Source organism: Oryctolagus cuniculus, chromosome 1, assembly GCF_051225735.1.
Source record: "Oryctolagus cuniculus isolate XC-2025 breed Fujian yellow rabbit chromosome 1, ASM5122573v1, whole genome shotgun sequence".
NCBI classification, from domain to species: Eukaryota; Metazoa; Chordata; class Mammalia; order Lagomorpha; family Leporidae; genus Oryctolagus; species Oryctolagus cuniculus.
Window position 1 is genome coordinate 53,977,397 of NC_142867.1, and position 14,215 is coordinate 53,991,611.

At 58.1% G+C, this 14,215-nt stretch overlaps 1 protein-coding gene across 5 annotated transcripts in view; it reads right to left on the bottom strand.

Annotated features, from left to right (window-relative positions):
• MICAL2 (microtubule associated monooxygenase, calponin and LIM domain containing 2) overlaps positions 1–14,215 on the bottom strand; it is a 227,475-nt gene that overhangs the window by 69,692 nt on the left and 143,568 nt on the right. For 3 of the 5 annotated variants that reach the window (XM_051824729.3, XM_051824718.3, XM_089328592.1), the window contains 2 exons: positions 5,074–5,257; positions 1,119–1,300 (listed from right to left, as the gene is read on the bottom strand). In XM_051824729.3, coding sequence (XP_051680689.3) covers positions 1,119–1,300; positions 5,074–5,257 — 366 coding nt within the window. The remainder of the gene's footprint in view (positions 1–1,118; positions 1,301–5,073; positions 5,258–14,215) is intronic. The other 2 variants (XM_051824773.3, XM_051824734.3) reach the window with 1 other exon arrangement.

Below are 14,215 nucleotides of genomic sequence, written 5' to 3' on the forward strand. Positions count from 1 at the left end.
GCAGGTGTGGAGAGGGGAGAGATGGAGGAGATGGAGGAGAGGCAGGCAGGCTTCTGTGTGAGGAGGAGGTGGGAGCCCTGGGAGATGGAGCAGGTGCCAGGGCAGGACAGGACCCCTTGGGTGAGGGCCCGTGCTCTGCTCCTGCCTCTGCTGCCGAGCCAGTTTGGACAACTCACACATGGCACTTAACGACTGTGTTCCAATGACCATTGTCCCCCGCCCCCTCCATTTCTTTCTTTTTAAAACATATTTAATATGGTGTGTACATTACAATTCTAAAGATACAATATTCCCTTCCTCCCTCTCTTCTGGTAATCACTTGTCATTTTGAAAAAAGGCTCATATGAGAGGTTTCTGTGATTTAAATATATATATATATACACACAAAATATGTCAAGATAATACATATGAAAATTATGGAAGACATCATTCCTGAGGAGGGGTGAAAATTCTGTCCTTGGCCACCAGAGGGCAGTGCTGGACCAGCTGCTTTAAAGCTCTCTAGGGCTCAGGCTGTTGGTACTGATAGGGTTGGTGCTTGTTTGTCCCAGGCACTCCCCCAAGTCGCATGGTTTAGTCCCAAGCTGTTGTGGAATGATCAGAGCCATGGATTCCAGGCCACGTTTCTTCAGACAAGCTGGGCAGCTCAGGACAAGTACTTCTAAGCAGGCGGGGCTCAGGGGCAGGAGCTGTCTGGAGAACATGCGTCTGTTTGCTCACCTGCACGGGGTCCTGGGGGCAGAGGGGCGGTGACAGGGCTACACTGGAAGTGCATGTGGTACTGGGCAGGAGCCCCTGTGAGATCTGCACCCAGGTGGCCTGGGGAGACCGTGCCACCCAGGGCCCAGCTCCCTTCCCCCAGGGACTACAGGGGACGGTGGGAGGCAGGCCGGCTATCTCTACCCACTCCAGACACAGCACCACCCAGGCTCCTCCGACGTCCTCCTGTACGAGTCTCATGGACAAGGAAGCCAGGCCTCGGTCGGGACACCCCCCCCCCCCCCCGCCCGTGCCTTCCTTATACCCCACTCCTCGGAGATCCCATGCCCACCACCTCTGGGCCTGGGGGCTGGCCCTGCTGTCACCTGGGCCTCCACCCAGGGATGCTCTCTGCTCACCGTGCACCGCGTGGGACTCCTCAGGACTGTGCGGCGAGACCGCCCTGGTCAGGGGTTCCCTCAGGGAGACGTGCCGGCTCAGGGGCTTCGGTGGAGGCTCCGGCTTGGGCTGCGGGGGTCTCTCTGCACGGAGCTCCACGCTGGGGGCTTCACTGCCGCCACAGTCAGACTCTGTGTCGGAGCTGGAGGGAGAAAGGAGGGAAGTGAGCCGGGAACCCGGAGTCCTTCTACCCAACATGTGCCTACACGGGGCCTCCTTGGCCCCTGCTCCAGCTGACCCGGGTGTCCAGAGGCCGGGCCAGTGGGGTCCCCCACTCCTATTCATCCACAGAACAGGACTGCATTGAGAGATGGGGTCTTAACAGGGGTGACTACGGTAAAACCCGTTTGTGAGAGAGGGCCCGCATTTGATACAACGCATCCTCATGAGAGGGACTCTGGACCCAGACAGGCACGGAGGGAAAAGTCACATGGCCAGGGACAGGCTGGGCCGGGTCCCTCCCTCACTGCCCTTTGTGGGCACCAGCTCTGTTGCACCGGGAGTGGGGACCCTCAGGCTCTGCAGGCCTGTGATTTCAGCCGTGTCTGTCCCCACAGACTGAGACAGGCGTGGACCAGAGCAGATGGAGGGCACCCAGGAAAGCCTGGGGAGCTGAGGCTGCCCTCGCCCTCGCCCGCCACAGGGTGGATATAGTGCAGTGTTAGGGGCTTGATCCTGAAACCTCAGGCATTTAACTGCCCCTTTCCCCTAGCACAGCGGGGGTAGGGAGGGTGGAAAGACTTCCCAGAATAAGGGAGGAAGGGCCTGGTCTGATGTGGCCCCAACTCGCTGGCAGGGGTGGAGGCAGGCGGGCTTAGGCGGAGAGCTACCCACAGACAGTTCCAGGGTGGGCAGTGACATTTCTGTGACTCTACACACTCTTGCTCTCTCTCCGTGCACAGGGACCCAGCATGCCTCCTCTCATCCCATCAGCACCCTCATGTGTCCGCCTGCTTCGGCAGGCTCTATCCAGCCCAGTGCCCAAGGCTGGCGCAGTGCTGTTCACCAACTGGTGCCAGTGGTGGGTGTGTGACGCGGGTGACGCCCACTGTATGGATAATCACTGAGGCTCCCAGCAGCCAGGAGCCCCATGCGTGTGGACAGCCCCTCTGTGGACAGTTGCAAATGCACAGCGCCGGGCGGCCACAGGGACAGGGGCTCATATCCCAGCTGGCGGGCCTCAGCCTGGCCTCAGAGGCCTTGGCGCATCTGTATTTGTGGCTTCTGCCACTTAGGACGGGCACCGTCCTGTCTGATGGAGACCTGGGGGTTCTGGCGGCTGTGTGACCTAGAGCAGGTTTCCACCTGGTTTCCCTCCTGGTCACTGCCGAGAGAGAGCTGCAGGGAGGAGACCCGCACAGACGTGCGTGCGCAGGCACCTGTGGGACTTGCTAAAACACAGCTCCGAGCCCTGTTCCAGAGTCTGCACAAGTGCGGATGGGAGAACCAGTTGTCCACAGCCCAGCCTCCGCGTTGGCTCCACACCTGCTCTTCTCCGGTTTCTGTCCATGAGCTTGGTTGTTCAGAGCGGCCTCACCTCTTGACCTGCTGACTTGACGTTTGCACCAAGGTGTCAACATCGCACCCTCAGCAGAACCTCGGCTGCATCTTCCCTGACATGCTTCCCACAACTCGACTGGAGAAATGACACCCCACCTCACCCCACCCCCACCCCAGCCCAGGGACTCCTGTCAAGCTCCAGGAGCCGCCTTCGCATCCTCTCTCAGCCCCATACTTGGTCCATCAGGAAATCTGTCTCTGTGCTCTCCCTGTCCTGGGGCCACCAGCTACCCCCACCCCCACCCCCGGTGTCCTGCCTCCACCCCTGCCCACCCTTGCCAAACTCTACACCTAGGCCTGCTGACCTGTGAAAGCCACAGATGAGCTGTCACTGTTGGGCTGACAAAGCCCCCTTCATTCCTACATGGGATAAGCAGTAAATGTCTCACAGCCCTCCTTTTGGGTGTGATCTTCCTCCTTTTGCCCTGTGCTGTGCGCTGGCCATGGCGACCTTAGGTTACTGCTGGGATCCCCAGCTCACTCCTGCCCGGGACCAGTGTGCCAGCTCCTGTTACCTCTGGGACTCTCGTTCTCCCTTCCTGTTAACCAATTTCCAGCTGGCCCTGCACCACCTCAGAGGGGCTGGCCTGGGTTCTTTGCAACAAAGGTTGCAATCATTCTTCCTTGCAATGGGATTTTTCCAGCTACTCCCATCAAAGGCGGAGTCTACTTCCCCACCTCTTGAATCTGGACTGGCCATGTGACCTGTGTGGACAATCAGGTACAAGGAGAACAGCACCATGCAGTGCCAAGCTTTGCCTGGCTCCCCTCTTTCCATTAAGGCCATGGGAAGAAGCCTGGGTTGCTGGGTGGAGGATGAAGGACCCATAGCCCAGTAATCAGCTGCCACCTGCCTCACAGCCAGCTGTGCCCCAGAAGCAGGACACTGCCCAGCTGCCCAGACACACCCGGGAGCTGCCAGAGCCAGGATGGCCCAGCTGAGCCTGGCTTGAGCTGCTGGCCCACAGTCATGGGTGGAATGAATGGCAGGCTCACTCTGTTGGGGGCTGGTTTCCACTCCTGATCTCTCAAACAGCCACAAGGACTGGGGCTGGGCCAGGCTGAAGCCAGGAGCCAGGAGCCTCCTCCAGGTCTCCCACATGGGTGTGGGGGCCCAAGGACCTGGGCCATCCTGCACTGCTACCCTAGGTACATTAGCAGGGAGCTGGATCAGAAGTGGAGCAGCCAGGACTCGAACTGGTGCTGCAGGCTGGGGCTTTAACCTTTGAGCCACAGCACCAGCCCTAATCCCTGATTCCTTATCATATGAGAGCACTTTAAACAGCTTGCAGAGGGCTGGGCATTTGATCGAACAGTTAAGATGCTTGCATCCCATGACAGGGAGCCTGGGTCTGCATCTCAGCTCCACTCCTGCCCCCAGCTTCCTGCCAGAGCAGACCCTGGGAGGCCCAGCGAGTCCCTGCCAGTCACGTGGGGGACCTGGATTGAGTTCGTAGCTCCTGGTTCCAGCCCTGGGCCCAGCTCTGATTGTTGCGGGCATTTGAACTAGCAGATGGGAGAATTCTCTGTCTCTCTCTCTCTCTTTCTCTGCCTCTCAAATTAAGAGAGGGAAAAAAAAAGCTCTTGGAAAATGGAATTGAAAGACAAGCTTGTTCTGGTGCAAAACTTTTTTGAAATCCACGCAGAGCTCGTTCATAACACACAGTCCCCACGGCCTTTAGGGAGGCTCCTCAAACCCTCCTCTCACCTTTCTCGACCTTGCCCCCGCGTGTATTTTTCTCGTTAATGGTTTCCTTGCCCCCCTATCTGGTGAAAGCTCCGTGAGAGAATGGGCCTTACGCTGGTCACCACCACAGCCTCAGGGCTACTGGACACTAAGCATTCAGCACCCACTGGCATTGGCCTTGTGAACGCGGTCCGTGTGTCTGCAGGAGGCCTGACTCCGCCCTGCTGCTGACTGCACCCCCAGACGAGCAGGAGTCTGCACTGCGAATCCCCAGTCCAGGTGGCTCTGATGCACGCAGGTGGAACAAAGCAGCCCCCGCTCCTCCCCCAGGCACCGGGCTTTGGGTGTCATGTTCCTGCCCTGCCCATCACCAAGCACCCCCATCTGTGATGGCTGACACCCACTTTGCATGACACCTGCCTCCTGGGGAGGAGATGGTGGGATCCGAGTCTTTCCCTAGAGAACCAACTGTGCACTGGACCTCGCTCTTCACACTTCACCTGCATCCATTCATGCTTGGTCTTCAAGCTGCCTGTGAAATTGTCCCCACTTGACGGATGAGACAGGACACACACAGAGGTGCAAGTGTGTGGTGAGAACATCAGATCCCCGTGCTGACCGCTCCTCCAGCCCCAGCCCTGCCCCGAGCCCACACAGCCTGATCGTACCTGCTGTCCTCGCTGGTGACCAGGACACACACGGCCAGTACGTCCTGCCCAGCCACATCCTCCCCAGGGCTGATCCTCACCGAGGTCCACTCGGAGGCCAGGGGCGAGGTGGCGCCCTCTTGCACGGCATGATGCTCTGGCTCAGGGGTGCTCTTGGGCTTCTTGGGGGAGCTGGGCTCATCTGCTAAGAGGAGAACAGGACTGGAGGGATGGTGGGACTGACCGGCCCCAGCGCTGCACCTGCTCCTCCCGGGGATTGAGCAGGATGGCGGGGGTGGGGCAGGCCCAGGATCCCTCTGCACACCCCGGTACCAGCTTTCTCATGCTTGGTGCAGCCCACCAGATGCTCTGGCACTTAGGGCACAGCCCCTGTGCAGGGCACGAGTGCGTGCATCTTTCCATTTGATCTGGAAGGCAGAGCAGGGTCCTGAAAGATCCAGAGGGTCCACCCCAGGGGCCAGCCTCTGAACGCCTGTTGTCAAAATCGCAGCAGCTCACAGGTTGCTAGCTCAGGTCTCATCCTACCTGCTGCACCTGCCACACCTGCCGCACCCAGCCCAGCCCTCCTTCCAAACAGCTCTCCCCTCAGCTTCCGGCTGCCTCCCGCTCACCGGTTGCCTCCTTGTCAGTCTCCTAGGCTCCTTCCACCTCCTCCCCTTAACTGCCTAACACTGGAAGGTCCCAGGGTGCTGTCTCTGAAGCCCTTCTCTTTGTCACTCTCACGGCTTTAAACAGACAATGACGACTCCCAGATCGACAGCTCCTCAACTGGTTCGAGACTTTGCTACACCACAGCTTACTCGGTGTCAGCACCGGGGTGTCCAACAGACACATCAAACTCAACCTGTGAAAATGCACTCTGCATCTCCACCCGCCCCCACCTTCCCCACCTGGGAAACGGAGACTTCCGCCTCCCACCACGAACGGCAGCAGCTTTGCAGTGTGGTTGACTTCCCTCCTTCTGTCATTCTGCACCCCACGCTCTCAGTCTGTCCTCGACAGAGCAGCCACAGGGGCCCCTCTGCCATCGGCGGCATCATGCCAGTCGCTGTGCCCCCGCAGCGACTCATTTCCCCTTGAGTTCAAGCTGATGGCCTGACCGCGGTCTTGAAGTCCCCCAGTGGCCGTGTGGCCTCATCTCGGAGCACGGCCCCCACCCTCGGTGCCGACTGTAGCACACACATGCTGCTCCTCCTGCACGTGTCCCAGGCCCCCGGGTAGTCTTGCCTCCAAGGAGGGGATGCCCTTCCCAGGTGCCTCCTGCAGCGACCGCTCGCTCATGCCTTCCGCCTCTGGCTGACCGGCACGTGTTCCCGAGGCCTGCCATGACCAGCCTGCTCCACACTGCAGCCCACACCCTCAGAGCTCTCCACTCCCCTGGGATTTTACTTATCATGGTCTAAGAAATCAATCTTCTTGTTTATTTTGGTTATCGCCTCTCTGCTAGGTCTAGAGTGAAAGTGGTAGTTATTCAACAAACACCAGTTGAATGAATACATGAGCCCCAGACCCACCCAGCGGCCACCCCGAGCTGGCCCCACTGAAGCGGGTGTCTTTTTTCCTTTCTAGGGAGGAGACCTCACCCGAACTCGGCTCCCTTTCCACACCCCCCTCCAAGCCATCATCTCCTCTTCCCTAACTTCCTTGCCTCCTGGGTCGTTCCCACCAGTATTTCCACCTGTGGAAGCTCTCCTGCCTTCAGGAAACTCCTCTTAGTCCCCACCCTAGCCCATGCTCCCTCGTTCCTCTTCCCCACCCAATCTTCTTGGAAGACTTGGCTTCCCTCACTCTTTCCACGTCTCTGTGGATCCCCTATAATCCCGTTTATGCCTCTGCTCCTCCGAAACTTCCCCCCAGCAACGTCCCCGGGGCCTCCTTGTTGCTAAATCGAGTTCATGGGCTTTGGGGTCCTTGCAGCCCTTGACCCCTGCCCCTCCTTGCCCTGGACACCTCCTCCCCCTCCCTTCCTGGCGTTTCATTCTCAGTCATGCAGTCTTTTAGGGGAGGCCTGAATGCCAAGGGCTCCATGCTTTACCTGGGCCCTCCCATCTTTGGATCCCATGCGCTCTCTTTGGGAGAGGTTATCTACTCCCTTAACTGTATTTATCACCTGTGAAGATAATCCCAGAAATTTTTTTTTCTGTAAAAATGCCTCCAGTTGCACAGGTCAAACCAAATTTGGCACAGGCAGACTCAGCCAGTGGGCTGCCAGCCTGTGACCCTGGTGTACATGCAAACCTGCTCATGTGCACCCGTGTCTACCCTGGGGCCAGGAGGCTGTGTGAGGAATGCAACTGATGCCTCACTATGTAATGATGGTGATGATGTTATGATGATAGTGGCAGTAATTATAGCAGTAGCCGCTTACTTCTTATATTGGGTGCTCAGCACACACCAGGAAGTGCACAGACCTGTATCTTAAGTCTATTAAACCTCACACAACCCTCTGGGAAAAGCATTGCTGTCGTCTTCATTTTCCTGCTGAGAAAACAGAAGCAGAGAGAGAGTGGGATACCGGTGCGTGGCTTATTCTGTCTGGGAGACAGCAGACCATGGCGTGTGGCTTTTTATTCCAGAACCCCACACCCAGTGTCTGCTCCCTTGCTGTGCAGTCACACTTGGTCCCGCACTTCGCAGTCCTTCCTGCTTCAAGGGGTGCGGCATACTTCCTTGACCCGTTGCCGTGAGGCTTGGCTCTGAGACTTGCTTTGAGCAGTGGAAATTCATGCTTGTGACGTGAGCAGAGGCTTTAAACAGCTCGCTGGGCTGGCCTAATATTACTTATGCCCCTGTGACATTACCATGCAATGAGCTGGTCTCAGATGGCTGCTTCAAGACTGCTGTGTCCTTGATCTGGGTACCTGGAACAGACCTGGAGCCAACCTACGGCCTAGAGATCAACCCAGTCAACCCCATGGGAGCCCAGCCCTCTCCCCCTCCCCTTCAACACAACCCCAAAGCCTGCAGCAGAGCCACCCAGCCAACTCTCAGGATTGCAAGCAGGAGAACAATCTTGGGAGGCTTGTTCCATGGAAGCTATGGAGGCCAGCTATACCTGGCTTGTATCTGAGAACAGGTGTGTGCGTGTCTGAGCCGTGCCCAATGCTGTGTATCCCTCCTCCATCCAGGCCCGTGCTGCAGACTTGGAGATGAATCGACCCCCATTGGTTCCTGCCTTCTGGGATCTTTCCGGCCCAAGGAGAGATAAGGCTTGTTTACAAACCTCTCCATTAGAAGGGAAACCCTCATGTAAGAGGGAGGCAAGAAGGAAGCAGGAGGCCAAGGAGAGCTGACATCCATGCCAGAGGCACTTTGGGTCAAAGCAACCTTTTTAAGTGGCTTGAGAATGGGTAGGATCTGAGCCAAGAAGGGCGGGGTGGTGCTCCAGAGGGCTGGCATCTGGGAGCAGAGGCGAGGCCCGAGGCACTGCCCTTCGTCTGCGAACAGCAAGGAGGGCCTGGAGAGACACCTGCAGCGAATGACGGCATCAACGCCAACCCAAGAAGGGCCTCGAATGACAAGTTAGAGAGTGGGCCGCACTCCAAAAGCCTGCCCTGAGGGTGGGGAGCTGGGGATGGCGTCGCCACGTTAGCCTCGGATGGAACTGTCTGCCGCAGGATGGAAGGGGGGTTGCATGGGCAGGTGGCTAAGGTGACCTGGAGGAGGCCTCTGGACAGAGCACACCAAAGAGGAGGGCGGAGGTGAGGGAGCCTGCAGGGGTGGATGGCGAGCAGAGCCGGCTGCGGGGCACCAGACACCCAGTTCCCATGTCCTCGGGTCTCACTCTCCTCTTTCCCCCTTCCAGAGAGCTTTCACTGAGGGTGGAGCAAGGCAAGTTCAGCCTGGTTCCCTGGGCTCCCTGCAGGTGGAGGGCATGGCTGGCCGCTGGGCCCCAGGTGCCCATCCTCACAGAGTCCGGACATCAGAGCAGGAGCCAGACAAGGGCAGCCAGAGGTGGAGACTTTGTGGAAAGGAAGCCATTGCCAACTTGGCGGAGGCCAAAACCCCAAGGGGCAGGTGCACCTCCCCTGCTCCTGCCCGCCCCGGCCCGGCCCTGGGCTTTCACTGGGTCTGTGGGGTTCAGCACCACCCCAGCGGGCAGCCTCTCCACTGACACCTCTCTCGATTCCCTGGAAGGTCCCTGTCCACACGCACCTGCCAGTAGCGGTGGTGGCCATGGTACGGGTCCTGGTGAAAGGAGCAGCAGCAGTGACAGTGACAAAAGCCACACCAGTCCTCACCGAGCGCCCACGTGCCGACACACACTGCACACTCGTCACCTCCATCATCCCCACGGCCCTCAAGGGACCCCATTCCTGCACAGGTGGGGTCCGGAGACAGCACCTCTTTCAGGACCAGAGTGCCATTGTGTCTGTGGCTAGCCCGGGTGAGGGACAGGCTGGGTGTGTCCCCCGTGCCACAAAGCCACACGGTCCTCTCTCTGCTCTCCCCCAGGCCAGCTGCTCTCGGGCTTAGACCTTACTGAAGTCATTCATGTTTCAAAGGAGTGAATCCAGGACTACAGGGTGGGGGGGCCTGCGGACACCAGGAGGGGGAGGTGTGTGAGGATGGGAGGGGTGGGGTTGAGGGGGAAAGATCCAGCACATTCCAGAGCAGCTGCTGCCGGCCTCCCGGTGGGAGGCAGGTCTGCTCAGAACCAAGCAAGTCTCCATGCTGTCAGTGCACCGGCCGGACACCCGCCCCTGACAGGAGATGAGATACAGAGGCTGCAAGTGCCTGGCCAGGCCCCCGTGGCAGGGTCGGGGCGGGAGAAGCAGCGCGGCCCTGGAGCCGCAGCTAGAACGGCCCTGACCCAACCCTGGAGGGGCCTCTGCTCACCCCAGCACCCAGGGAGGGAGATGGGAAGCAGTGTGTGTTTAACCTGCCATTAACCCCGTTAACCTGCCATTAACCCCACTTTACAGGAGAGGAGACTGAGGTTCACTCACGCAGCTCCTTCTTGCCAGGGCCCCTGCTGGCACTGGGCTTGGAGCAGCTCTCCCTGCAGGCTTGTCCTCTATTCTGTCCGACAACAGAAGTGGAGAAAGCAAGCAGTGAAGCTAAGTGCAACGGGTGCAAGCAGGGAAAAGAATCCCATCCAGGGAGCTCAACAGACAGCATGAGCACAGGCAAGGAGTGCAGTGGCACAGCAAGAGCTGAAAGCCACAGGGGTGGGCGGGCCCCAGCAGGAAGCCACTGGCAAGAGGGACAGGGGAAGGCTGGGGTCACCAGCGTCCAGAGCTTCTCCCTTGTTTCCCCTCAATCTCCCGCCAGTGCTCCCAGCAGCCAACCCAACAGGAAGCCAGTTGCAAGGGAGCCTGGGAAATGTAGTTTGCAGGACTCCATTATGGGGGAGCAATTCTGAGCCCAAATAAGCACACGTGTTGGGGGTACCAAGCCCGTGGTGGTCCCCTCACCTCGTGGAAGGTGGCTGTAAGGGTGGGAAGACCCCACCCCCACCCCCAGCAGCAGGGCAAGGCCCTGGGAAGTGTCCCTCCACCCACTGCCAGGGCTGTGACAGCTGCTCTGCGGGGAGCGTTTTCTGCGCCAGCACCAGGTCCTCTGCACAGAGCCGCTACCATTCTGAGGCTCCTCAGAGTGACCTGGGGCACGCTCCTGCTTCTGGGGACAGTGTCCAGGGATCTTCAGGAGACGAACGCCCCGGTGGGTCACCCTGGGCCTCTGGGGCGCTGCTGCCCTGCCTTGCTGTACCCCTGCCAGGTGTCCCTGGCCTGTCTGTGCACGGGTGTGTGCACACACAGCCACAGCCTCTGCTGCTCTGAACCAGGGCAGGCAGCCTACTGGCTGCAGCCTGGGGCAGAGACCAGGACTTAGCTAAGTGCAAAGCAGAGGGAAGCCCCAGCCTCTGACAGGTGCGCAGGTGGGTCAGGCCGAGGCCCCTTCCACAGACCTCGGCCAGCCCCAGCCGGGCTCAGGACCTGGCAGTGGCCCTCACGGAATGGCCCCTCTGAGCTCCAGGGTCCCCTTCATGGGGTAGGGGTGGGGGTCACACACAGGGTCTTCTCGCAGCTCTGCAGGCTCAGGAGCAACACAGAGGCTTCGTTTCCTATGCTGAGAGCAGCAGCTTTGGAGTCTTAGTTCTTGGACCCTGGCTCCCCCACCCCTTCCTCCCTGCTGCCAACTCTGAGCCACACCCACAATCCTCTGAGCGACATGGTGGGTGGGCGGGGAGAACTCCAGTCTCCATAGTGAAGGCAGCCCAGTGACAACCCAGTGGAGCAGGAAAGGCAGGAGCCTGGGGGGGCGGGTGGGGGTGGGGGTGGGGCTTTTCCTGCTTGGGCCCCCAGGCCAGGCAGCAGCCCAATCCTCTGCTGATTGAATGACCCCGTTGCTGCTCTCTCAGGGCAGATGGGGGGTGGTGGGCAAGTCCCTGATGTGGTCCCAGAGCCAGGGATCAGGCCCTGGCCTGGTTGTGCCTGGTATGGGCTGCAGTGAGGAGAGCTGAGCTTCTGGTACCCACAGAGTTGAGGAGGCAGCATCTTTATAAGGGCTGGGTCCCCTGATGCCCTGAGGCGCTGCTCTGCAGGCAGTCTCTCTGGGTCTCTGTTCCAGGCACTTACGGATGATGGGACTCAGGGGGTCAGAGCCAAGTTGAGCCACCCACCTGCCTTGGCATAGGGCCCCAGAGGGAGCTTCAGCCCCAGCCTCTGGCCTGGGGAGGGCGTGGGTGGCGCACTCCCCACCCCACCATGCGTCTCAGACCTGACACCTGAATTGACATCACCCTGGATTCCTGTGTCAGGACCCCTGAGCCCGGGACAGTAGGGAGCCGAGGGAGGTCTTGTGCGACCCTGAGCTGAGAGGCCCAGAGCTGGAGACTGGTGCTCCAGGGCCCTGTGGAGCCACTGTCTGCTGCCAGCCTCAGTCCTGACCCACTATGTGAGCCGGGCTCTGCCAAGACACGGACTTGAAGATGTCGCTCCTGAGAAGGCAAAATGGAAGCACAACCAAACCCCCTTCTCAAAATCAAAGGGCTCATGTCAACCTCTCCCCATCTCCCTCCTGCGAGGGGGCTGGAGACCAGCACGCCCTTCCCCAGCCCCAGAGGCTGCCTGCTCCCTGGTCTGGGGTCCAGGCCAGCGGGCGTATATTCCACCAACATCTACTGAGGGCCTACTATGTGCCAAGCACCGTTCTACCTGTTGGGCTTATGTAAGTGTTCAAAAGAAACAGGAAAATTCTGGCCTCGTACATTCCAGCAAGAAAAATGTAAACACACAGTGCACACATGGGAGGAGGGGGTGACCCAAGGTCCCTGCGGGTGGCAGAGACCTCTGAGAGTGGGAGGAGCGGAGTGGCTGGGGAGGGCCAAGAGGGGACCTTCACCATAGGAGGGGTCAGCTGTGGGGTGCTGCGAGGCTGCTGTGGCCAGAGGAGCAGCTGGTGCCAAGGCCCGGGGCAGAGAGTATGGCTGGGACAGAGTGTGTGAGGAAGGGAAGGAGGGGTGGCAGAGGCTGCTGGGATATCCTAGGGAGACACATGCTGGCTGAGGCCGAGAGAGAGAGAGAGACAGACAGACAGACAGAGAGAGAACGCAGAGTTGAGAATGGCTCCAAGGCTTTTGGGCTGAGAGCAGGAAAAAGGGGATAGGCATTTCCACGGATGGGGAAGACCAAAGGCAGGGACCGTTTCAGGGGAAAATCAGGGATGGAGATGGACACTGGAGCTGGAGGCGCCCAACTGCCGCAATGACATTTTTGCAAATTCTTGCCTTTTTCTGTCTGGTATTTACTTTTTAAAATTTGCTTAAGTGTGAACTATTTTTCACAGTCTTTGTCTATTTATCACTGGACAATCAGTGAATATAAACTGATCCTCTACAGCGTGAGATGCCAGGGAACACCTATTTTAAATGAATGTTTTGGGGCTGCCTGCAGTGCTGGCATCCCATATGCACTCCGATTCAAGTCCTAGTTGCTCCACTTCTGATCCAGCGCTCTGCTACGGCCTGGGAAAGCAGTAGAAAACAGCCCAAGTTCTTGGGCCCCTGCACCCTCAGGGGAGACCCAGCAGAAGCTCCTGGCTTCAGATCAGTGCAGCTCAGGCCGTTGTGGCCATCTGGGAAGTGAACCAGCAGATGGCAGACCTTCCTCACTCACTCTCTCTGTGCTTCTGCCTCTGTAACTCTTTTAAATAAATAAATAGATCTTTTTTAAAAAAATGAATGGTTTAAAGACCATGGCAATACACTTCTTTGTCATTACATTTAAAAAAATTTATTTGAAAGGCAGAGTTACAGAGAAAGAGAAGGGGAGGGGAAGGGAGAGGAAGAGCGAGAGGAAGGGAGGGAGGGGGGAGAGAGAGAGAGAGAGAGAGAGAGAGAGAGAGAGACATACATCTCCTATCCACTGGCTTACTCCCCAAATGGCCACAGCAGCCAGGACTGAGCCAGGTTGGAGCCAGGAGCTTTTTGTTGGGTCTCCCATGTGGATGCAGGGCCCAAGGACTTCGGCCATCTTCTGCTGCTTCTCCTGGGTGCATTAGCAGAGCTGGATCAGAAGTGGAGCAGCCGGGACTTGAACTGTCACCAATGTGGGATACAGGCATTGCAGGCAATGGCTTTACCCACTATGCCACAATACTGCCCCATGTCATTACGTTTAATTCTGATTTTCTCTAGTCTATTTAATATTTTCATTCTCATTAAAAATATGTTTTTCTTAGTTTTTTTTCTATTAGAGGTTTTAAAGCTTAGAAAGATCTAATAAATATTTAATTCTATTTAATATTTAATTCTGTGTTACTTAAATATTTTTCAGTCTTTAACCTAGTCTCTGGATTAAAGAGTAGTAGCCTGGGGCCGGCGCAGTGGCTCACTTGGCTAATCCCCCACCTGTGGCGCTGGCATCCCATACGGGCACTGGGTTCTAGCCCTGGTTGCTCCTTTTCCAGTCTAGCTCTCTGCTGTGGCCCAGGAGGGCAGTGGAGGATGGCCCAAGTGCTTGGGCGCCTGTATCCCCGTGGGAGACCAGGAGGAAGCACCCGGCTCCTGGCTTCGGATCGGTGCAGTGCCGGCCACAGTGGCCATTTTGGGGGTGAACCAACGGAAGGAAGACCTTTTTCTCTGTCTCTCTGTCAAAAAAAAAAAAAAAAAAAAAAGAGTAGGAAGCTGTATTGGGGC